At 59.5% G+C, this 24843-nt stretch overlaps 1 protein-coding gene across 11 annotated transcripts in view; it reads right to left on the minus strand.

Moving 5' to 3' along the window:
- Positions 1 to 24843, minus strand: part of ZMIZ1 (zinc finger MIZ-type containing 1) — a 233940-nt gene that overhangs the window by 19442 nt on the left and 189655 nt on the right. For 10 of the 11 annotated variants that reach the window (XM_057308716.1, XM_026504542.4, XM_026504540.4 and 7 more), the window contains 5 exons: positions 16050 to 16194; positions 5915 to 6029; positions 4756 to 4973; positions 3702 to 3900; positions 2478 to 2768 (listed from right to left, as the gene is read on the minus strand). In XM_057308716.1, coding sequence (XP_057164699.1) covers positions 2478 to 2768; positions 3702 to 3900; positions 4756 to 4973; positions 5915 to 6029; positions 16050 to 16194 — 968 coding nt within the window. The remainder of the gene's footprint in view (positions 1 to 2477; positions 2769 to 3701; positions 3901 to 4755; positions 4974 to 5914; positions 6030 to 16049; positions 16195 to 24843) is intronic. The other variant, XM_057308717.1, reaches the window with a different exon arrangement.

Below are 24843 nucleotides of genomic sequence, written 5' to 3' on the forward strand. Positions count from 1 at the left end.
TGTAGACAACGGGATGTGCTTCCAGAAAGGTGACCCCCTCAACCCCTGCATTTGGAGGCTGCATATGGGAGGCCCTGGCCCCATACGCCACACTGAACAGCACACACTGAACAGCACACACTGATGTTCAGTTCTGGGCCATGTGTGCAAACGTTGGGAGCAGCAGACTTGCGGAGATTTCAGAACCCTCTCAAGACAGGCAACGGAGAGAGAAGAGGAGACAGCTCGAGGGAGGGGCAGGACCCCTGTCCTTGGAGATCTACAAGGTGACCTGCCAATGTCCACCCTGCAGCTGCCTCCCTCCTCTGTAAGATTAGGTGACCCTCAGGGCCACCAGCCACCCAAACACTCCAGGCCATGACATCCTACAAGGTCAGTCGTTTCTTCTCCTGGTCTGTTGAAACTCCTTATCTATTTAAATCTCTTGCCCTAGGCTTCGAGGTTCCAGCTATGTCCCAGCGTCTGGCAAAGAGCAGACCTCCATAAATACTCCCTCAACAAATGAAAGAAGGATCCAGAGGTAAGCAGCAGAAGATGGGAGGTGTCCGAGTCAGTGCTGAAGAACTCTGCCACTCACACTGTGGCCTTACGGCGGCTGCTCTGCGTGACGGTGTAGTTCCCGTCACATCACCAGAGGAGTGCAAGTAGAGCGGGGGGCCTGCCCATCAGGCCACCAAAGCGGAGTCCTGTGCGGAATCAGCCAACCTGCCACCTGCCCCAACGTTCCAAGAATTCAGAGATTCTAGAAGCTTGCCATTGCAGGGTGAGGCCCGCCTTCCCAGACGGGGTCAGGCCATGCAGGCTGTGACCAACCAGTGTCCCAGCCCAGCGGCAGGCATTCTGTAGCCGGGCAGCATCCACGTTCTCTGAAGAGGATGATTTAGTAGAAATAATTCAAGGCCTCTGGAGTGTGCCTTCGCCAGAGCACGGCACAGGTGCAGGTGGACACCGGAGCGATGACTGGGAATTTCTCTGCCTTTCCTTTCCTGGGATCACCTGCTGGGGTGCTGGCAGCCCCGAGGCTGGCTCCGCAGATGCATGCCTAGCCCAGCCAGCAGGGATGCTGCGAGTTTGAGCACACAGGGGCTGAAAGAGGGCCCAGAACTCCCATGGGGGCTGTGAGTGAGAGTGAGGCCAGGAGCTTGAACCCCACCCCCCAAGGACAGCCAGGACCTTGAGAGTCACCGTCCTTCTCTGGCTGGTGCCTCCCTGAACCAGTGCCACCCAGGACTGTGCGGGCTTGAGCCAGGCTCCCGGGTGTTTGAGGAGGTCCCTGACCTCTCCCTTCTGGATTCAAGACACCTCCAACAATGGCCAAGCCCGAGGTAGGGAGAATGCTGAGGGAATCACACGGGCCTTCGAGAAACTTAAGCTCTGGATTCTAAACCCATTGCAAGACCAAGCTGAAGGCCACAGTTCTGAGGCAAGTGGGGTGGGGATGGGGCGGGGAGCCCGTCTGAGAATGGGCAGCAAGCAGAGAGCTGTGGGGGAGAATGCTCGGTGAGAAGCTTTGCCTAGGTAAGGAATCAAGGCAGGCTTCCTGAGGAATGCGCACTGGGCTAGGATTCTACGGTCCCTGTGTCTTTTGCAGGTGAACCAGCAGCCTTACCCAGATAGGTCACTTGCTGCCAACCTGTTTCCCATTGCTCACTGAAGGCCCTACGACACCCCCTCCCGGAAGTCCTCCTTCTCTGACCTCATGCTGAATTCCGGATACCCCCTGTTCATCGCTTCCTTATGGACTCCTGCTTAGACAGGCTTCCAGGAAGGTGACCCCCATTCCTGCTGAAGTCTCGGTTCCCAGAGGACAGGTGTGGGTTTTACTTCCTTAAATCTTCACCTTTCCCTTGGCTGAGCTGGCCAGGCAGCCAATTAGGCAGCGTTTCTCCCGGAAGAGCAGCTGACAGTTGGCAGAGAAGAGCCCTAAGAAGCACGCTGTCTGCCTTCCAATCACTTCTCTGACATGCACAGCCTTTAGAAATCTGCAGGGTTTTGTTCCCTCTCTCACTCTTGCCAGTGAGAAGCCCTCGTGGGCAGGTGAGACACGTGCACCCAAGGAGCCTTCGCTCCTCACCAAAGTCACCCGGCTAGTGTCTGTGCCGAGACAAAACACCACGCTCCCCGCATTGCTGTTGCCCACACCGGCCCCGGGCCAAGTGCTTCCCGTCCGGCCCCACGTCCATGTCTCCCAAGTAGCCCTTAGGAGGTGGGCTGGACTGGCATTGTCTTTTACAAATGAAAAACCAAGACTCCCGAAGGGGACAGGACTTGATCAAGGACTTCCAGCTGGGAAATGGCAGATCTGGTCTCCAAGCCAGGAGCCTGACTCCTCCGTCCTAAGGCTCGGACTTTTGGTCCAGGTTTGGCGCCGGTCAGTTCCTGCCCTTCCAAAGTCCTGCCCACAGCCCCTCTGTTTTCAAGGCCTGGGTCCTCCCCGCCTCCCACCCTGGCCACCACCTGTCTGCTGTCACACTCACCTCTCCCGGGTATGGCCTCTTTATGCTCTGAATGGGAAGGGACTGGGGCCGGGGGCCCGGGTAGGTCTGCTGGGGCATCCGCTGCCCGTGCGTGCCAAAGGGGCTGATGCCGGGCGGCCGGGGCTGGTTCATGCCCATGGGAGGGCCGCTCATCCCCGAGGGTGTCATGCCAGCCGCCATGCTTGCGGGGTTCATGCTGCCCCCCATGGAGGCAGGCCCCCGCGGCCCGGGCTGGTTCATGAATTGGCTGTTATACGCCTGGGTGGGACCCATCTGGAAAGAGGAACAGACCTTCAACGGGAGAAGAAGAAAAAAAAAAAGAATAAAATGCCACATGCATTGAAAGTGCAGGGAGGGAAGGGTGGGGGAGGTGGGAGGCTCTGGGTTGGGGGGGGCACTTTCCTGTGTGGTTGCAGCTGGTGACCAGGCCCCAAGGGATGTCTGGCCTCTTGCGCTCACCACTGCCCTCTGCAGGCCGCACAGGAAAGATGCAGCCCAAGGGGTGTTTTGGGGTGGGGTGCAGTCACTCCAGAGAGCAGGCAGCATTTCCAGGGAGGCAGGCAGGGAACCAGGGAAGAAGGTGCAGAGGTGGGGAGGGGCATGGGAGGATGGAGGGGGATGAGGATGGAGACAGGAGCCCCTTTCCTGGAAGCCCTGGCCCCGCCCTCGGCCAGTGGAGACACGCCCTCCATCCACAAAGTCTGAGGCAGTCCCAGCTCCCACCTCTGCCCACCTGCCCGGCTGTCCCCTTCCTACAGTCCCCACCTCCTGTCCCCTGTTCCTGTGGGGAACCCTCTCTCCTCACACCCCACCAGTCCTTCTGAAGGTCAGGGGAGCAGAAATGGGACCTGGGCTCAATCCACAGATGGGAGGACTAGGAGTATATGGTCTTCCGAAGCCACCATGGGGACAGACTAGTGACAAGGCATTTTAGGCACTGAGCCCGCATTTTGGTAAGTAGGCGCCCAGAGGGCGATAAAGACCCTCTTTCCCCATTCGCAGACACGTACGAGCCACAAACCCACGCAGAACAAACACAAGCACCCATACGGCCTCCCCCCACCACACCCAACCACGCCGACACACCCACGTCCTAACACACACCCGTCCACATGCCTCCAAGGAAACCCAGACGCACCCTGACACCATCAGCTCTTCCAGCACACATGGCACCAACACCCCAACTCTGCGGGGGGGGCAAGGCTGGACTAGTGGGGCCCTTACCGGTCCATACTGGTTTATATCCTTGTTTTGCGTCTCCTGCAAGGCTGCCACAGTGGCTGTGGCTGTGGCCGTGGCCGTGGCCGCCGCCGCCGCCACCGCAGCTGCTGCGGCAGCAGCCGCGGGCTGAGTGAAGTCAGCAGGCGGCCTGGTGTGCGGAGGGATGCCCATGCCTGCGGGGGCATTAGGACCCCCGGGGTAACTGCAAGGGAGAAGAAGGGGAGACTTAGACACTGCCTGATTCTGAAGATGAACCAACTCACTGTAAGCCTTCAGCCGGGAGGGAGAAGACGGGTCCTTCCATGCCCTCCTGCCCCCAGCTCCTAGGCAGGGGAGGCGTCCAGACTCCGAACCCAAAGGGGAGAGGGGCCTCCCGGGGGTTGGCAGCGCTTCGTGCCCCTTGGTGACAGGCAAGCTGCTGAGTCCCCGAAGCCCTGGCAGCTCCCGGGCACTAGACCGCTGCGCCTCACTGCCAAGGGCAGCCCACTTTCTGGAGGAAGACACGGTGCCTCAAAAAGCCCTGAGCGCCTTGCCCACAGGCCCTAGCAGTGGACGGTGGCCTGAAGCCAAAGAGGTGGCCTTGGACAGGGCAGGGCCACAGAGGAGGAATGCGGTGCCTCTCTGCCCAGCCCCCACATCCCAGTAGCATCTTCCTGGGGCTCCTTGCTCCTCCCCCGGCCTTCTCTCGCCTGGCGATTCTCAGCCTCACACGGTCCTGCCTGCAACGCCGGAGGGGCAGAGTGGCCTTCCTGCGCCTGCGTGGAGCAGCTCCTGCCCCCGCCGGCCCCGCCCTCACAGCGTCTGCCAGCATAGACGGACACGGGCACAGAGCAGCGGCCTTCTAGCACCATGGGCCTGGCGGCTATCACGACCACCAGCAGCTCTAGTGTCCAACCCACACGCTGGCCCGAGCGCGGGGGGCATGACCGTGTCCTCTAACGGAGAGGACAGTGGAGCATGAGAGGTGCCGGAAGCACGGTGCTGGCGTTTCACACTGACTGCTGCTCCGGGACGGAGGGGAAGGGCAGGGCCAACGCCGCTCCTGGGGGCTGCTCACCTGGCCCCGAAGCCCCCGCTGCCGGGGTAGTTGGGCCGCCCGTACATGCTCTGCTGGATGTAGGGCTGAGCGGGCCCGGCCTTGGCCGAGAACTGCTGCTGCTGCCCGGCAAACTGGGGGGAGTTGAGGCCGGGGTTGCTGGTGGTCATGCCCGACGCCATGGGGTTGCCGCCTGGATTCATGGGGTTGTTGGCATTGGCCATAGGGTTCCCAAGGACCTGTGGGCAGAGAGTGGGTGTCACCCAAGTGGTGCCCCGGGGGGCATGGGAGGGAAAGAGGAGACATGGGGGGGGGGGTTGCTGAAATGGTGCAACAGGGAGAGCAGAGGGAAAGCGGGAGAAAGTGGAGGCATGAATTGTCCCCAGACCACACAAATGCTTCGAAGCAGGTAACGCAGCCCGGAAGCTGGCAGCGTGGGGATGAGAACCCTGGCCCGTGACGTTACCAGGAGGGGCTGGTCCTGCCCCTGGTGGCAGGTGGACGGCACTGGACTTCTCGGCCCTCCCCTGCTAAGGGGCCTGGATGCCTAGAGAGCTGGGCCACATGGTGGCCCTGGGCTGCTGCTCTGTCAGGGCAAAGAGAAGCCCAACTTGCCAGCTCTGGAGGGCAGCAGGATCCCGGCCGAGGGGCCCCTCAGAGGAGGCCACCAGCCCCAAGCCGTGGCAGAGGCCGAGCAGGCTGGACAGGAAGGCGTGGAGGAAAGAGGAAGGGGTGAGAGCGGGAGGCAGGGCTGGCCAGGGGGTTGGGGAGGGGTTTGTCACAAGCCGAAAGCTCACCATTTTGCTGAAATCTAACCCAGGTTACCCAGGGTCAAAGACCCCAGACGCTGGAGCCCTGAGGCCAATAACCCAGGAAGTTCTCCTATTTATCCAACCCAAGTAAACATGGGCTAGGGAGGAACTCCCGGCTCTCCTTCAGATGAAAGTCATTCCCCCAGAAAGGCCCTCGGGTGGGGACGGTTGCCTAGGGGCCAGCCGCCGCCCTCCTGAGCAGGCGTGGAGGGTAGCAGCATGTCCACAGCTGAGCGTGCCCCTAGCGCTGGTCTTTCCAGCTGGGCAGCGTGAGGACGGCTGCCATGGGAGAATGACCCAAAGGTCCCAGGGCTCAAGGGATGGTCCTGCCGGGGGCGGCTGCGGCAGGGGGCAGGACAGGCTCTTACCTGGCTCTGGGATGTGTTGGTCACTCCCCAAACCGTGGTGACCACGGAGAGGGAGCCGGGAGGCTGGTTGGTGTTCTGCTGCCAAGGGACAGAGTCATAGGGGAATGACCCATCACTGCAGAGGGAGACAGAGGGGGAGCCTCAGGGACTGCATACACAGGAGGGCCCCATCACCCCACCATCCTCCACGGCTCCCAGTCAAACCTAGGTGACCCCCATCTCTGTCCACTCTAGACCCCCAGGCCTGGCATGGGGGCCGATGCCAAACAGGCACACCTAGCGTGGTGGCAGACCGTGCCAGTGACCATGTCTCCCCCCCTCGCTGTGGGGGTACCACCCCCATGGCTGTCGGCCTCACCTCAGCCCCAAGTCCACAGGAAGAGGAGAGACCCACAGGCCCCACCTGAGCTCCTCCTTCCACCACGCTCTGACTTGAAGTGGCTCTCCAGAAAGAGCTCTGGTTCCCCTGCACCAGCTTCTCCTTGGAACTTCCTGGTCCCTTCTCAGAAAACATCGGAAGGGCCCCAGTCTGAATCTCGCCTCTTCCCCCTTCCTCCCGACCCTTTGTAGCAGGTTGGCCACCCAGCCCAGCTGACCTGGCCTTTGGCAAGAGATTCCTTACGTCACCCTTCCTTCCTGACTCTGGATCACAGGTACGGGCCTGCCTGCCACGCTTCCATCCCTGCTCCCACCCCAGTCTCCTGTGCACATCCCCGCCAAGTTAAGCTCCCTCAAACACCCAAGACACTCTCCACAATCAAAGACCTTCAATGGCTCCCAGTGTTTACAAGGCAAAGTCCAAACTCACACACTTCAGAATGATTTACCCTGCTGGCTAATCCCACCCTATCCTGCCTCCCACCTTGGCTCTCACCCTTGCCTGAGCACCCGCAGCCGATGCCCCATTGCCCCATGTCCCCAGTCTCCTTCCTAGGCCCAGAAGCACCCACCTTGTTTGGTGACATCCCCTGAGAAGCCCCCAAACACCAGAAGCACGGGCTTCACCTTAGGCCCAACACCTTGCCGTGCATACAGTAAGTGCTCAATAATGGCTTCCTATTAAGTTGCTGTGGTACAGGTGAAGAGTGACCCCCGGGAGACGGGAGGGGCTGTCAGAGTTACAGCATGAAGAAACTGCTGGGGTCCCAGCCCCTGGGAGCGCTGAGATGGAGATGCCTCTGCTTTGACTCTCTGGCACCCCTCATTAAGAGACAATCCCAGACATGGTCCCCAAAGGAGCAGAAACACAGAGCACCCACATCTGTTGTACCAGCCCTGCACGGCTTTGCGACGAGGGGGAGGCCTGCAGGGCAGCACTGCTGGGTACCAGGATGGGGGAAGGGAGTCTGGGGGAGGTTGGTGTGCTAGGGAAGCATTTCATGCCTCTGTCTGGCTTGTGCCGTCACCACAGGAAGTCGGCAGAAGGCAAAAGTGCTCGCTCACTCCTGAAGAACTCATACCCTGGCCTAGCAGACAAGCCAGGCCCAGCCCTGGAGGTGCTGGGAGCCAGCCCGGAGGTCAGGACTTACAGGAGGGAGGCACTGTCCTGCATGACAGGCAGGCAGAGGGGTCCCGGGGGGCTGAGTCTGGTCCCTGCTTCTTGCCAGGCAGAGCCCTCGGCAGCCAACAGTCAAGGCAGGCAGGGCCCTGCAGGGGTGATCAGACTGGAGGCAGGCCACATCGCTGTCCACCCAGGCCTGCTCTCCCCTCCCCACCCCCCGGCCTGGACACCCTCTCTGCCCGGCCAGCCCTTGGCTTCCTTCCTATCTCTGCTCAGAAGTCACCTCGCTGGAGGGGCCGGCCCTGACCTCCTCGGATAATAGCAATCCCACCCCCTCCACTCCCTTTTCCTCCTGCCCGGGCTTTTTTTTTTTTTTTTTTTTTTTTTTTGTACCCTGGGTACAAGTCCTGTCCCTTCCTGGCTCAGGGTCCAAGTTCCCCTGCCTGTCTGCACTCAGTCCCCTCATCTGTCAAATGGGCCTAAGAAGGGCATTCCCCCACTCTGCTCTCAGAGTTTTTAAGCTGTGGGTCATGACATCAAACCAGCATGAGGAGAACAAAAGAGGGAGTACAACAGAAAGTAGGTAAGCGTGAGCACATGGTAAAGAATAAATAATATTCCTCCGTGTCCTGACTTTATGTGCGAGTGTGTGCGTGCCCTGGGTCACGGTGTCCTGTGCATATTTACTGTGGGTCTCAGTCAAAGAGGTTTGAACAACCCAGGCCTTGGTAGTGTAAGTCTGATGCAGCTCAGAGAGGAGCACGTAGCCCAAAGTTTGGCTTGCTCAAAGAGAAAGGGACACAGACTTGGGCATTACTCATGATTTCCAGGGGAGAGGAGATGCCCTCAGGAACCCAGACCTCCTGCCTGCCCCCTATTCCTGCCGGCCAGACATGGCATGGGTCAGTGGAAAGGGGGTGAGGCCCCAATGCAACGGCCAAAGCGGATAGACAGCTTACACTCGCATCTGGGATGGCTGCTTGGGGCCCCGGGAGCCTGGGGAGCTCAGAAGGGGCGGAGAAGCCCAGGGAAGGAAGCAATGAGCTTGCTCCTGAGCACAGCTGGGCTGGGAGAACCTCGCTGGGCGAGATTACGGAGGACGGGGGTACCACCTAGTCCAGGCCCGGCACACCAGAGTCCCGCAGGGAGGCCCTGCAGGCTACAGTTTTAAACAACAGAGAGGAGACTCCTAGATACCAGCTGTCCTGTGGGGCCCTCGTCCCAGGGGTGCAGGATGGAACACAGGACCCCCAGCAACTTAACAGAGCACAAGTGCGCGTCTTCGCTGCCCCACAAGCTCCCAGCAACCCCCCAGGGTGGTGTCCAGTTCGTGTCCTTTTAGAATGTGCCCACCAGGCTCAGAAGTAAAGCCCTCTGGGAGACCCTGGAGCCTGGCAGCCGCCCCCTGCCCCCAGCCTGGGACGGGGGGAGCGGGCAGCTGGTGCCTCACCACCGTGGGTGGAGAGGCCCCGGCTCACCGGGATACTGCACAGGCCCGCAAACAAGCTCCTGACTGCCCTATGGCTCCGTGGGTGGGCCCTGTGGGCGGAAACCACTCCTTCCTGTTTCGTCCCCTCCACCCGAACCTTGGTGAGAAGCAAACTTAACCATGGTTCCCAAACTGGGCATGCCCACCGGCTGGCTGGAAGGTGCAGCCCAGAGCCCCGGGCCCACCCCAGGAGTGCATGTGTGTGGCTAGGGCCACGGACGTGTGTCTGCACACGCACCCTGCTGCCATGTTGCCGTGCACACGCGGGGGCAGAGACGCACACGCGTGGAGGGGCGGCCTCAGGGACTTGCTCGCCCCCACTCGCACCTGCTGCAGAAGCAGAAGTGGCAGCCGCACCAACACGGCTGTGACTCATCTCCTGGGGAGACGGCTCCTGCTGTCACAGCGAAGCTCTCGCCCCCACAGGCCCATGGCAGTCAGCCCTGCCGACGCCTCTGCCTGGACTCAGACACCGCCACCGGGGGGGCTGCCCGGCTCCAGCTCCCTGTGGCCCAAGGAGCAAGGACAAGCCCGGCTCCTGGGCCCTCCCAAGGTGGGAGTGGGCCTAGGGTGATGAAGAGGAGGGCTGGGGGGCCTGTGGGAGGGTGTTCTGAGGCCCTTCGTTCCTCTGGCAAGTACTATTTGACCTGCAGATGAGGTCAGCCCAGGTCAGGGATCCCTGGCATTTTGGGACTGCCTGCTAGGAACCACTTCTCTCCTCTTCTCCGTAGCTGGTTGTAGTTCAAAGGGACGCCAGGGCCCCTGGAACGTGAGAATCCCACTCTGAGTAATCCTGCCCAGCTCTGTGCACCCCCAACGGGCACACCCCATAGCACGGCCTCATGCCATAGCTGCCCCCGGCTGCAGTCCAGCCCAGACAAAACCACCCCGAGAGCCCTGGTCCACCCAGAGAGGCACCAGTCCCAGCAGCCATCTGGAATCTCAGCAGCGTTCTGCCTGCCAAGCACGTCCTCACAGGGAGGCAGCTGCTCTCCAACCTCTGTGCCTCCTCGTAGTCTGGATGTTTCATCCTCACCCTGAAAAATGCCACTCATCCTTCCCAGCTTCCTCTTCCAAAGGCCACCTCCTCCAGGAAGCCCTTGAGACATTCAATGGCTTGAGCTCCACTTGTTCCTCACATTTGTAGGGCCTGAGCGGGGGCCCAAATGAGAGCCTCTTGCCTTTTCCCTTCTGCCCCAGGAGTGCTGAGTTAGGCTACCTGTACCTGGCATGACGTCTCCACACACCTCTAGGACTCACAAAGCCTTTGCTAACCAGAGTGCCAGAGAAACACCAACTCTCCACACTGTCCTCAGACGGATGCCTGAGAACGGCTAACGGTGTCCAGTCCTTAAACCTGATTGATGACCACCCACAGTGTGCTTGTGACCCCATGGGCACTGGCACCCAGGAAGTAAGAGGTCCCACCCTCCAGGGAGAGGGACAAAGGGAAGCTAATGAACGGCTCCTCACTCTCTCTATGCCTCAGTGTCCCTGTCTGTAAAATGGGATAATAACAGTACGTCTCTCAGAAGGCTGTCGTGAGGTTTGAGTGAGCTCACACAGGTAAGGCAAAGTGACCACAGGCAGCTTACCTGGGGCACCTAAAACTGCTGACTGCTGCTGTTGCTATGATCTATTGAGTGGCTTCTAGAAGCAAGGAACTATGTGAAGGGATTTTCACCTAAGAGCTCATTTCCTCCCTTAAAGTGGGCTCAACAGACACAGCTGTAGGAGCGGAGGCTCACAAGGCCCCAGAGCTTGTCAAGGGCAAGACTGCCAGGTGGGCCTGACCACATCCCGTTGTCTCAGCGAGCTAAGGATCTGGTAAGCTAGCACTTCCCTGCACAAGATGGTGAGGGGCGCCTGGGGGGCTCAGGTGGCTAAACGACCGACTCTGATTAGCTCAGGTCATGATGTCAGGGTCGTGGGATCGAGCCCTGCATCAGGCTCTGTGCTCAGAGGGAGTCGGCTTGGGGATTCTCTCTCTCTCCCTCTGCCCCTTCCCCCCTTTTCAAATAAATAAATCTTTAAAAAAAAAAAAAAAGATGGTGATAATGCGAGGGAGGCTCACGCTATGAGGAACGTCTCACGGTCCCCAAGAATTCCAAGAAGGGGCACAGCTTCCCGAAGGTTCTTGGGGAAGCCACCCAGCATGAAGGGACAGAGGACATGTAAAGTTTAGTCTCAAAGACTGACTGCAGAGAACACCCAGGAAAAAAGCCACTCTATCCATCAAATCATTAGCTTTGGGCTGCTACCCAGATGGCACGAGGAGGTCCTGTGGCACAGTGGCTAACTATCTGGGCTCTAAACTTCAGAGTCCTTGGGGTCAAGCCTTGGTTGTGCCACTGACAATTTCTATGACCTCGGACATATCACTTCGGTCGCTCAACTTTCTTACCTGCAAAATGAGACTAACACGCTCCTAGGAGGAAGCCTATGAACACAGGTAAAGTTTGGCACAGTGCCTGGCCGTGTCCCTCCTAACCTGCACTTACACTTTTCTCTCAGTTTCTCCAGGTTGACTGCGTGCAAGTACCCCCATTTACTTCATGATACGGTGATGGTGCTTAGAAGTTTTGCAAAAATGCTATGAGAGGGGGTGTTTTTATCATTCCTGCTTGTTGAACAGATTTCCCAAGCCTCTGAGGCTTTCCTTAGCGTTCCTTTGCCTTCCTGTCGCTAGTGAACTCCTACCTATACTTCAAAGCCCAGCCTGGATACTCCCTTTTGTGATTCTCTCAAGCAGAACCAAGGACATTTTCCTCTATTCCCTCAGCTCTTGTCACATAAAAGAGCTTTTCACACTGCAGTTAGAGTAGACGATTTACACGTCTGCTTGGGAGCTCCACAGGCACTGACTGATGTTGACTAAATGTGAGAAAATGAGTAAAGCCCAGCAAGAGGGGAGTGCTGATTCCTGGCTCCTGGGTACCTCCTGTGGCAGTGTCTACACAGACATTCACGGAGGGAAGAGGCGGGGAGGGCTGAGTTATTTCTTCCCTTGCGCTTCTAACAGCCACTTTATTTGGGAGAAATAACAAATTCCTATTAAGGGTATTGTCAGACCCGAATTAATTTCCCCGATCCGGCTTTATTGGTCCCGTCTCCATGCAAAGGCTGTAGAGTTACCACTAATGAAACACCAAGCTAGTGAGGAACTGAAGCTCCCACCCTCTTTCATTTAGGGGAGCCGTTAACGGGGCTCTCCATCATCACAATTACTCGGGCCGTTTCCTTCCCTCCTCGCGGTGAAACGTAGAGGGACCTGCGCAGCTAACTGCATATTAGAGGCTTTTAAATTTTTTCAGTAGGAAGGAGGAAAGGAAAAGATCCTGTATCTTAGCAATCTGGAACCGATGGAGCAGGATTTATGGCTCGTTCAATTCCTCCTTCCTTCCTCCCTCCCTCCCTTTCTTTTTTTTAATTTTCTAGGGGCAAGAAGGACCTGTTACAACCCGAGCTTTGGGTCCAGCTCTACAAAAGCAGCTACCAATGAACGTGGCAAAGGCGGTGTGATCGGACCAAGGAAAGGAGAAGGCTGGGGGGTCAGCTCTGACGGAGCCCTTCTGTTAGCTGACCAAAGGGAGCACGCTGGAGGCCCCGCACTGCTGCTTCCAGAGCTACGGATGAGGACACTGAGGCACAGAGAGGTTATAGAGCTGCCCAGAGTCCCCCAGCCGGGAGAGGGCAGAGTGGCCGGCTCCGTGCCTCTACCCCCCAATTGCTGCACAGAGGGGAGCCCTGGGGCCACACCGAGGCACCTCTCCTTTGGGGGGGGCGCAAACCCCTCCCCTGGAAGAGGAAGGGAGGCACCCCTTGATTTTGGAGTCATCCCCAGCTCTAGCGGGCTTTGACTGTAATTAAGTTAGGAGTGTAAACAAGATCTATTAGGCTTTTAATTACTTTTGCAGCACTGATTTGCATATGGACAGTGTGCTAATCACCAATGGCTTTTTTAACCACTCATTTAAATCAGAGAAATAAGGCAGCAGTGTTTGCGGGCAGCACGTCCAGGTCACTGTGGGGCTGTGCGCCCGAGGCCCGTTCCGGCCCCGGGCTGGCCTCTCCCGGCCTGCCTTCTCCTGCCTGAAGCTCTGCGCACGCCTGCAGAGTGGGGAGGACAGCACCCACCCATGCTCGCTCATCCCGACCAGACTCAGAGCCACTCCAAGGCCCCCTCCACAGACCCTAAAGCTCTCTCCCAATGTGTGCGTACTTGCTGTCCCCTTGACCGCCGTCCCCTTCAGCAGCAGCCACGGGGCTACGGGAGCCTGACCCCTTCTGACCCCTTGTGAATGCACGGTACTCAGTGCCACCGTGCGCCTATCAGTTACAGGGGTCACGGACCCCAACCCCCAGCCTGGTGCTGTGGCGCCCACCTCCGTGTCACCTTCCCCCTAAGTGGCCGGGACTATAGAAGCGTGACAGTCACGGAGCCCCACAGAGACAGCTCCCGGGGACCCCCACCCTCTCCTATTTACCTGTCCTCAGAGCCCGTAGACAAGGACCCCTGAGTTTTTAAACGGCCACACACCTCCAAGCCCCAAATGCTAAATGTCACCCATGGTCCAGGGTCTCCTGAATTAAAAGGGCAAGAGGCGCTTCTGTTCTCCAAGTCATTCCATACAACGGTGGAGGAGGGAGCTCGAAAAGCTTCCTCTGTGAAAAGTACTTGACTAAGGTGATTGCCTCCTATTGGGGTTTCCTGGGAAATTCATGAAGCTACAAGTAGGGACCGGCCAACCTCCCATCCCCAGCCACGATGTGCCCTCGGCCTCAGTGTAGGACCTGCAGGGATGTGGACCAGTCTTTGTTCAAGCGATGACACTTCTTTCCGATCTCAACTGCCCTCGTACAGAATTGGGAAATAGGGCAAGGTCTGGATCACAGCTGGGTTAACAACCAGACACCACCTTGCTGATCTTGAATGGCCAGAGGCACAGAGAAGGGCAGCGCACTGCGTATGGTTCAGTGCGCTGTCCTGCCCCTTACTGGCTGTGTGTTCTTGGGCAAGTCACTGTCCTGCTCTGGGCCGGCTTTCCCTTCTAGTTCTGCCATTTGGGGTGGAATGTATGGTACAGAATGTAAGGGGGCCACCTTCTATGGAAGCAACCGGTCACCCCTCCGTTCTTGGTGAATCTTCCAGAGCACAGGGCTCTTCCGTCTCTGAGAGGCCGCCTCTTTGCCTCCTCTATCACTCACAGGTCCCTCCAGGGAGCTGAGTCAGTGGAGGCATCAGTGGAGGGCACTGTGTCCCAGACCCCCAAGGGAAAGCCAGTTCAAACTCGTCGAATGCACCTGCCTAGGTCTTAGACCAAGTCCTTGAAGGCCATGGCCTATGTCCTCTGGGCAGCCTCTTGACAGCCCGGCCATTTTCCTCCTTCTGACCCCAAGGCCAGGCCTGCCTGTCACTTAACCCTCACCCTGCCTCGATGTGTCAGGTCTCAGTTTTGCCTCAGTGGGTCTTACTTCCTCCCCAACTAGTGAGACGCAGCTCCCGGAGCACAGACATCCCTCATCCGGTTGACTCCAGGACAGGACGGCCTCGGGCCTACAGCTCAGCTCTGCAATGACCTGGCAAAGGCCTGGCCGGGGTCCAGAGCCGCGAAGGTGTGAGGCAGGTCTCTCGTGGGGCTGCAGGGCCCTGGCCCACCATCAGTGACTGCTCTCCAAAGTGGCTCGGAGGAGGAAAGGTTGGATGGACAAGAGACGGGAGGCAACGAGAGGCGGGAGGAGTCCAGCGGGGCGGTTAGAAGCTAAAAGAAAGGGAGGCAGCTGAGGCCGTCTTCAGCCACAGTCTGTGCAGAGCGGCTGGCAGCAATCCAGACCGAGGCGCCCTGCGGCTTTCTGCTGAGCCAGGGCAACGGGAGGAAGGCGGCCCGAGGTGGGTTCTGCCTTTCGAGAGCGGCGGTTCTTAACCACGGGTGGTACCCTCCCCCGCAAAGTGTGTGAAGGTGCTTTTACAACATGGGGGTGGGGGCACTAAAAGAACCGAGTGGGCAGGGCCCGAGACAGTAAATGCCCCGGACCCAATGCCAGCAGTGCCCCCCACCGAGGAACATCCACACAGAAGGGGAGCTGTCCTGAGTCTGAGGGGTCACAGGCTGGGCCGAGGGGGTGGCGCGGCAGCGCCCCTGGGGGGTGGTGGTGGGCTCGCTGTCGTACAAAGTGCTTCTGACCAAGGCAGAGAGCCGCGTGTTGGGGGCCATCCTGTCTGCACAGGGTGCTGGACCTATGGAGCTCCCTCCTGGCTCTGAGAATCAGAAACCCCTCCTGCAATTTGTGGAGTGTGGCCAATGCCCGACTTCGTGGCAGCACCTCCCTGGTGGGACCCAGGTCACCTGCCGTGTGCTCCGGGCTGCGGGTGCCTCACTCAGGCTGCGTTGTGCATGAGAGCCTAGCTCTGACTACAAATGTACCCTGCCAAGCCTGTCATCAGCAGGACCCGCAGAGGGAAAGCAGACAGCAGGGCAGGCCCTGGTGCTCCAGGGTCCGCCGGCAGAGCGCGCAGGGAGAGCGGCCCGGCTCAGCTAGGGAAGTGCAGAATCATCACCCGCACGGCTTGCTGGTCCCGGGCGCGTGCGCCTACAGAGGCTGCTGCTGGGCAGACTGGCCGGTTCCTCAGGGCCCCACGGCCTCCACCAAGGCGGCCCCACCTGTGGCCCTGGGCTTCTCTGGACCCCGCCCCTGCGCTGACGGCCCGGCCTCACTCAGCTCCTGCCTTGTCGGCCAGGGCTGGGTCTGTCCCCATCTATGGGTGGCAGCACCAGCTCTGTGACATTCCTGAGCCCCTCGTAGGCCCTGGATATCTCTGGGTTTGCCCAGGACCCTGCTTAGGAGAAAGGGAAGGCCCTGAGCTCAGGCTAGTCCACTTTGGGCCCGAAGTCTAGAACCTAAAGGAAGAGACAGCCCTCTACCGAAGGGACAAAGCAGCCAGGCTGCGTAAGACCAGTGCTTTCAACCGCTGCTGGCATGGGGGACGTGCTCACCCCACCAGGATTTAAAACACAACTGCACTTTAGAAAACGTAGAAAACCTGGCTGCTCAGAGAGCCCCACCCAGTTCTACCACTTGAGGGGCCCTGCCCAGCACCCACCCGGCAGCCCCCGGCCCACCCCTGGAGGTACATGCCCACTCACCTGTGCGACAGAGTGGGTTTCATGGAGCTCATGGAGTTGAGGGGGGGCTGCATGGGGAGTTTCCCGGGGGGGTCGCTCTGGCGGCTCTTCTGATGTCGGAGCAGCAGCAGGCGGCCGAGCTCCTCACACCAGGACGACAGCAGGGCTACAAGGAAGGACAGGACGGTCAGTGGGCCCTGTGGCCACCACACCCTGCTACGCCCACCCCACCTCGTCCTCCCAGACTGGGCGCTCCCACCTTCGTGTGACACTGGGAGAGCCACCGAGCCTCCTCGGGAGGCCTCGGTGTTCTCCCCTGTAGAGTGGCACTAACACCCCGAAGGAGGGCCGATGTTAACAGCCATCACTCTGAGAAGGACAGGCCAGAGGCGGCACAGAGGAGAGCACGGACAGGATGGACGGGACATCAGAAATGCTGCCAAGGAGAGACCACCGGAGCGGGAGGGAGGGAGCCCAGCACAGACCCTGTGTGCGGCAAGCTTAGGGAGTGCTGGCCTCCCCCAGACTTCTCAGCAAAGCATCCAGACCATCCGCTCAACATGGCCTCTCCTTGTGGGTAGGGGAGGAGGGACAAAAGTCACCTGGAATCCGGAGGCTTCCTGGAGCCTCCTGACAATCCCAGGAGTGCCCGCAGGCTTCTCCCTGAAAGTCCCCCCAGCAGAAGTGCCCATGCCTTCCAGTGAGACCTGCGGCTGGTCCCTGTGCTGCTGGGCACCCACGCTTCGGAGGACTAAGGATTTGTAGGGCAGAGGGCAGCCCAGGGGTGGGGTGGGGGGCTGAACTAGAGTGGGCCGGGGGCATGGACGACAGAAGCACAGGAGAACCTTCCACATCCAGGCTCTGAGCCCTTGGACACCAAGGGAAAAGCAGGTGAAGCTAACGGGGTGCCAGGGAATCATCCTTCACTGTCCTAACGTGGCCACCAGGGGCCAAAAGCACCTTCCAGGTCAGTTGGTCTGGCCAGTCTGTCCAACGAACATGAGCAAGTTGGGAAGGCTGGGCTGTCACCACCTTGCTGTGTGAACCACTGGAGCTCAGAGATCCTCTCTGGGCCTCAGTTTGCTTGCAGGGCAAGAGGAATAATGAGCCCTGCCCTGCCCTCCTCCCAGAGCTGTGGTGAGGGGTGGACGGGGGAATTGCTGAGACAGTGTGGGAGCAGAAACGGGGTGACCACACCCTGGCCACTGCCCCACCCCTGCCGTGACGACTTCGGCCAGCCAGGTCTGAGAGCTCTGGCGGTAGTCAGCCCGGTCCGGCAGCTAGGAGCCCGTGGAACCACGACCGCTTGGCCACTTGCTGGACGCAAAGCCCATTTCCTCACGTCCAGGCTCTCCCATCTAGACGCTGTACGACCTGCTTCGGTGTCCTTTTTCCCAAATCTGCTCTGCACGATCCAGAACGCCAGCTGCTATCCCTATTCTACAGATGAGCAGACTGAGCTCAGGCAGGGGAAGTCACTCGCTCACACTAACCACAGCTAGAAGGGCGGACACGCAGACGGCCCCCGCCCCGCCCCCCGTTGGTGAAGCCCAAGCCTGAACCAGAACGTGGAAGAGCAAACTGAAACCCTTCAGAAGGCAGAAACTGAGTGGCCAAGGTCCCCAGCCCCGCCAATTCAGCGAGGAAGCCCTCCGGCCTCGTCTGAACTTCCCCCCTTTACCAAGTTCAGCCGGCAGTGGGGAAGATGCCTTGGGGCACAGAGCCCTGCCGCGGCTGCCCAGGGCTGTCACGTCAAACCGCCCAGATCCCGGACCCGGTGCCCTGTCAGCCTGCAGACCCGGGAGTTCTTTCCTGCCCCTCACCGGGTGGGCAGGGGGCAAGAGGCAGCTGTTAGGACCAGTGGGAGAGCCCTGTGCACACAGTCCTGCTGGAAGCTGCCTGCGAGGGGGGCGTGTACCTGTCCCTGGGGAAGCGCGGGGGCTGCCGGGCAAGGGAAGGGCCGCGGCTCTTGCAGGGAACGGGGCAGGGTGGGGAGGGTCCCTCCAGGGTACCAGGTTCGTTTGCTCTGCTCAGGCGGTACCCAGAGACACCCAATCAAGGAGGCCAGCAGGGGCTGAACAGCGGCCTGTGCCCCCGGCCGGGAGAGCACCTGTTTCTGCCTCCGAGAGGGGGTGCCAATGGGGGAGCTACGCCTTAAAAGATGTGTCCTGCCCCTCTCTGTGAGGCACATCTTGCCACCCCCTGCACAGGGAGGAGGGTGCCGGAGAGGCCCCTAGCCCGGCCTGTGTCTGCCCCGACCGTGGCAAAACGCCCCTACAGCGGGCATCCAGCACACATCTGCCGCAGCTGGAAGGGGAGGCAGCCTATTCAGGGAGGTTGGAACAAACAGAAATGAATTTCCAGATTGCTCCATTCTTCTCCCCAGCCCCTAGTTACCGCTTCTTGGGGGGGGGGGCGGGCACTGGGCATCTGGGAACTCATTTGCACGCCAAGCACGAGGCCTGCCGGATCGCAGCGAGGGAAGGACTGCTCGGCTGCCAGCACAAAGGACAGCCACAGATGGTGCCGCCCGCGGCCCGCGGCCGCCCCTCCCAGGCCGCGCTCCTCCCGGGGGCCACCACGCCTGGCGGGAGCTTTCCTCCAATGTCACGGGCCACCCCCCTGCTTGGTCAAGGACAGCCCTTGTCTGCCAATCGCTAGTGGAGTGGTTTTCCATAAAGGGAATGAAAGGAAGCTGGTGGCATCGCAGGGCCTGGCTGTGAAGAGCCTGGGATGCTGTGAGCAGATGTGACATGTGTATTTGCCAGTCACGACAGAACCCAGATGCCAGGACAGCCACGGAGGAGGACAGGGAGCGAGGAAGGCACCAGCCTTCCCCCCTCAGCCCAAGCAGCCTGCTAGCACAGAAGTCGCACTGGCGGACGCACGGTGGCAGCAGCACGGACACGGTGCACGCGCTCCCGTGCTGCAGACCCACACAAGCTGTTCTGACGCAAGGCCGGTTAATGACAGCAGATGGGAATGTGCAGCCCAAGAGGGGGTCTGGGCACTGTCCGAGACGCAGGAGGACTGACAGCCAGAGGCAGGTAGGGGGTCACACAGACAGGCCAGCAGGGTGGGTGTCTGGGTGCACACTGCATTGTGCCTGCATCCGGGCGGGGCAGAGCACGTGTGCTCTGATGGGGCCAGGCCCGCCTGCACGTCCGGCGGGTCCTGTGGGTCTCTGCTCTGGGCCCTCTGTGCGGTGGCCAAGGAAGAGGGACCACCGAGCACAGGCTCTGGGGCTCGGGAGGGATGCCAGGCATGAAGAGTCCCCGGATGCGGTGGGAGAGATGGGAAGGCACGGTGCGGTGTGCACAAGGATGCCCACACTGGGCGGAGTTTCAGGAAGAGATACCAGCCATCTTAAGGGGCTAAGGCAGGGGCAGGAGTGCCCACCTGCTGCCTGGACAGCCACCGCGGCCAGTCCTGCATCTGGTCCCGGGGGTACCACTCACCCTGACAGTCTGGGTTCCAGCACTGAGAGCTGTGTGACCTTGGGCGAATTACACCAACTCCCTGGGCCTCAGTTTATCTGTTAAATAGGCGTAATGATAATGCTCACTCCTTAGGACTGCTCTGACACTGGAATGACACTAACACCTACAACGTGCTAAGAACAGCGTCTGGTGTAGTAAGCGTGGATGGCTGGGAAAGCACTGTGTGCTCTCTGGACAGCAGGTGAGGGTCTGTGAATGTTCCCTGTTTCCACTTGTGGGAGGAAAGTGCCTTGTGAATGGGAAGAAGCCAGCCCGGCCCCACCCAGGAGGTGTCAAGGCAGCCCCAACAGACACCAGTGCCTACGCCGCCCCAGGAGAGGGCAGGGGGGGAACAATGGTAGGCAGCCCATGGGGAGCAGGGGTAAGTGTCCTGGCTCTGTAGCCCCCCAGGTGATGGGGCTTGGAACCTGTCCTGCCTCTCTCTGGCTGTAAGATTTCATAAGGCGTGGAGACCCAGTTTCCCCATCTGTGAAATGGGCTTAATAGGAGCTGCCTGTCCAGGGAGCGGATGTGAGCTATAAATTAGCATTGTCAATCACCTGCAAAGTATCCAAACAGAAGCCAGAAAGGGAGGCAGGGTGGGCAGAGGAATGAAGGAACCCTGTAACCCACAGTAGCCCCAGAAAAGCAGCCAGTCGATCCCACGCCCTTCACACAGCCCTGAGGGAAGCTGGTGAGGCATCGGCTTTGGAACCAACGCACGAGACCTGATCCCAGCTCTGTCTCCACCCCCGTGTGGCACCTTGGGCAAGTTGCCTACCCTTCCTGCACCTTGGTTTTCTCATCTCTAAAATGGGGTGGTGGTAATCCCACTCCCCACCTCGTAGGGCAGTCGTCAGTTACCGTCACGCAGCGTGGGGACCGCACTAGTAGGGGCTATACACACGTTTGCTACAATGACAATTAGTGTTACTGACCTTGGTCAGTAGAGGAGTGGCCACCAGGATGGAGCTCTGGTGTCTCTGGCCGCTTGTGACCATACAACACAGACAAGCGACCTGGGGAGGTCTGCAGCTCGAGAAGTGCCCAGGGGCTGGGCTGGCTGCAGGGCGTCTCTAAGTCCCAGGCCCCGGAGCAGATGACTAGTATGTCTGCCCGCTTGGCTGCCAAGTGGTCCCTTCCTCCTGCCCCCTTTCTGAGCTGCTGAGATGGGTATGGAGGGATAGAGTGAGGACAGTATCATGCGCCCTGCTTTGCCTGAGACACAGAAGGCTAAAGTCAATTCCCCCTTTAGAGGCAGTTCGGCCTTTGCTTTAGCCAGTGGAAAGGTACCTTTAGCCTCGGAAGGGAGGTATTTGGCTTCCCTAGGATCCTAGCCCAACAGCTGCCATCTTCAACAAGGGGTTCCTTGGGATCCGAAACACCCCAAGACCCAGGCTGGGGCGCCTCACCTCGCCCCATCTTGGGCCCTAGTCTCTAGCAGCCAAGTTCCAGATGGCCACGTCATAGGGGAAAGAGCAGCCCAAGGGTCAGTGGAAGGGAGAGGGGGTTCCGGCTGGGAGAAGACATGACGGTTGACCACTGCCCGCACTTGTCTCTGCAGCTTACCCAGGAAGCCACAGGGGCACCAGGATTCCCACTTCAGACCCACCTTGAACTTCAACAACTAAGGTCATTGGCCAACAGCACGTGTCTTACAGTAGATGCCACGTCGTGGTGTGATTCGTGGCATGAGTTCCTTCCCAGTGGTCCCTAAAACAGTGGTGTGTATGACAATGGGGGGCATCTTCTATGAATGAGATACAGCAGGCGTATCTAGGGAGCCCTGTGCCAGAAGATACTATGGCTAAGACGGCACGAACTCTTCTGGAAGAGAAGGAGAAATGAGCTCCAGTTCTGAGCATCACGAGGCAGGGTCCGAGGGAGGGGGGGAGGGAGAGTTGCAGACATTTGCTCCCCAAGATCTTCCTGGCCACTCCCTCTGCAGCCACAGCCACCACAGTAGGCTCGAGGGACAAGCAAAAGAAACCAGATGTCAAAGTGAGGGCAGGTCCGGAGTGGCGTCCTACAGCGTCTTAGTCCAGGCTTGTCCCAGATGTGTCCTCCCTGGGGAGAGTGACAGGCCCGGTGCTTGTGTCTGTACCCGCAGCTCCTGGCAGAGCGGACACCCAGGATGGGCCGACCAGATAGACCAGTGGGACGGGCTGGTCTTCCCAGGGAGGTGGTGGGGGTGGGGGAAGAGGCTGCACGGCTAGATGGCCGGATTTGGGAATCACCGGGGCTCCAGGTAGGGAGGGTGGAGCTGCTTTCTCCAGGCCAGGCTAGCCACCAGCAGACAATGGGCCGGTGTGGGTGGAGGAGAGGCAGAGGCTGGGGGTCTGGGAGTGGGAGCATCAAAGGGGTGAACGAGCTCACCCGGGCACATGAGGAAGGTTGCCCCTTGCCAGGCTGGACTCCAGCTTGAAAAGGAGCCAGGAACCAGAGGCAGCCAAGTGCCACGGAAAACAAGGCGTCTGTTCTTTATGGAGGCGAGCAGGGGATGTTCAGTGTGAAGCCTGGTCTGCTCATTCTGGGCAAGGTCTGGGGATAGGGAAGGGACGGGAACGGCCTGGGCGGCACGAGGGGGAGGGCGCAGAGACCTGGATGCGAGGCCCAGCCAGAGAATTATCAAATGCACTGCAGCCCGGGGAAGCTACACGCGAAATGAAACAAAGGCGTATTAAGTATCAAAGAGCATCTTAGCGGCTAAAAGGCTGCTGGAGAACAGAGGAACTCTGTGAGTGTATGTGAGTGAGTGAGTGAGTGTGTGTGTGTGTGTGTGTATGCCAGAGAGAGGGAGAGAGGGAGAGGGAGGGGGAGAGGGAGGAAGAAAGGGAAGGAGGGAGAAAGGAGGGGCTTCTGAGACCCAGGGACAGGGCAGGATGCAGGTGTGCCCTGGGGAAGGGGGTGAGGAAAGAGTCTTCCAGGGCCAGGCACGAAGAACCTTGGGAGCACGCCACTGCTCAATGAGAAGTGTGAAGGACCCGTGTGCACACGTGTCCGTGCTCTCGGCTCGCTAAACGCACGCAGGACCCTCTGAAGTGGCAGTGGGAGCACACCCCACTTCCGAGCGGGGAGCTCTGGCACGGGGGTGCTGGAGGGGGAAGTACCCGCCTCCACGCGGGGCTCCTCCCGGCCCCCACCCCACGTCTGAGTTCCTCCTGTTCCCTTAGCCCCCCGAAGCCCCAGGAGCACCTCGAGCCACCTCAGGAAGACGCCCCCCACCCCACCACATGCGGGGGGCCCCTGCAGGTGATCATCTCTGTAGCGCGTCCCCTTTGCTTCCTGCCTGGTCCAATCACCTTCTGCAGCCTTGTCCCTTCTCCCCTGAATTATGACAAGCCCGGCCCCTCATTTATCTCTGTCTCCAAAACTACCTCCCGCCAACCCACACTGTGAGGCGGCCAGAGGAATTTTTCCACACATGTATTCTGATCACCTCTTTTCCAATCTGTGTTCCCGGAGGCCGCACACGGCCTGGTCGATGGAAGGTGCTCATGGCTCCAGAAATGAGGAAGAGGGCCGGGCTACCCAGGGGAAAGGTGCACCGCTGTCCCGCGAGAGCATGAGCCCCGTGGGCCATGACGGGATCCGAGGGGTTCGCGTCTGCAACCCCAGCACCCAGCACGGCCCTTGGCAAAGGCGACACACCGACATGACCAACGGACTGAAAAGAATCACAGCTGGAGAACCTCATACACGGAAGATGGGAGCGCTGGACAGATGGCGCTCGCCGCGTCCGAGAGCTGGACAATCAGGGTAACCCTGTGACAGGCTCCCTGTGGCTTTTAAATCTACCAGCAGCCCCCATCCCTCCTCGCCATTCCTTGGGGGGCAGGGGCCTGGCCTCAGCAGCATGAGCCCTGCATGGAATCCCAACATGATGTGTCTAATGGGCGCTGGCATCCGAAAACATCTATATCTGAGTCAACTGACACCCGTTCTGTGCACTCCTGCTGGTGGGCCGCACCAAAACACGGAAGGAAAGGTAAACAGATTCTAGAACAACATGGGCCCCTATACTTTGGCAGGCTGGCTGCAGCCCTGGGTTCTCCCTGCTCATGGCCTGACCCGGTGTCCGCCCCACAGGGGAAGGCCAAGGGCCTTCCCAGAGCACCACACCCAGGGCTCCCTGGCGATGCCGTGGCTCTTTCTCCTCCTGCCTTAGGACCCAGGCCATGCCCTCCCAATCTCTGACCTTCCCCTTTCATCTCCCAACCCTGGGACCCTGGGACCACTGCCCTGGGGAAGCTTGGGAGTCAGAGACTGTGGGGACTCAGGCAGCGGGGACTCCTGCCTGCGCCTGGGGCCCAAGATCCCACACTCCAGAGCTGTGCAGAGAAGAGTAGTGAGGGACTGGGAGGGGAGGACGAAGGGGGGAGAAGGCCACGGGGGCTGACATGACTCAGGTGTGGACTGGTCCCTCCGTGTCATCTGTAAAGTGGGAAGACAATAGGAGGAACTTCTGTTCACAGGCCTGGTGTGAGGAGTCCCAAGATGAAAGAAGGACCCAAACTTTCAATCACACGGAAGAAGTGGCAGTCCTATGCCAGAGTCTCAGCCGGAAACTCAGAAGATGTAAAATGCTGACTACCCCCTGCCCCCAGGAGGCACAGTGGCCAAGCACACACCCTGGAGCCAGTCAGCTTGGGTTCAAATCCTAGCTCAGCCACTTGGCAGCTGTGTGACCTGGGGTAAGTTACTTAACCTCTCTGTGCTTTGGTTTTCCCTTTAGTAAAATGGGGAGAATAAACATTATCTACCTCCTAAAGTGTCAGGATTAAACCAGCTAATGCAATTTCTGGCATCCAGGAAGGACGATATACAAATAAAGTTCTGTTTTTGTTACCAAGCACATGCTCCTTTTAGGGTTAAGAGGCTTCTCTGTCTCCCCCTCTACAAGCTGTTGCTCAGATAAAATACAATTCCTTTCCCTCATCTCCAAGAGGATCACAGAAATGCCTCTACACCTTGGGGCCAGCCCCGTATCACCTCCTTCTCGCTGGGCGCTCTCTGGGCAGGCAGCGTCGCTCCCTAGCTCCCAGCTATGCCCGCACCCTCCGTTTTCCCAGTCAGACTCTCTGAATCAGGCAGATGGCAGGCCCCCATGTATCTGAGCCCCAGAAGCTGCTCACTTCTGACCCAGCTCTTGGGCCACACAGGGCAGGTGGCCAGTCTGGGTGGATTCGCCCCTCAGGAGTGCCTGGGAGTGGGGACAGGCTCTGCAGCCCTCCTGTCCAACTGGGCCAACAGAGCGGCTGACAAAGAGCCTCTCCTTTGGCCCCAACGAAGGGGTGGGTCAGCTGGGAGGCCTGGGCAGACCCTCGGCCCCTCCT

The sequence above is a fragment of the Ursus arctos genome, unplaced genomic scaffold (assembly GCF_023065955.2).
Source record: "Ursus arctos isolate Adak ecotype North America unplaced genomic scaffold, UrsArc2.0 scaffold_7, whole genome shotgun sequence".
NCBI lineage: Eukaryota > Metazoa > Chordata > Mammalia > Carnivora > Ursidae > Ursus > Ursus arctos.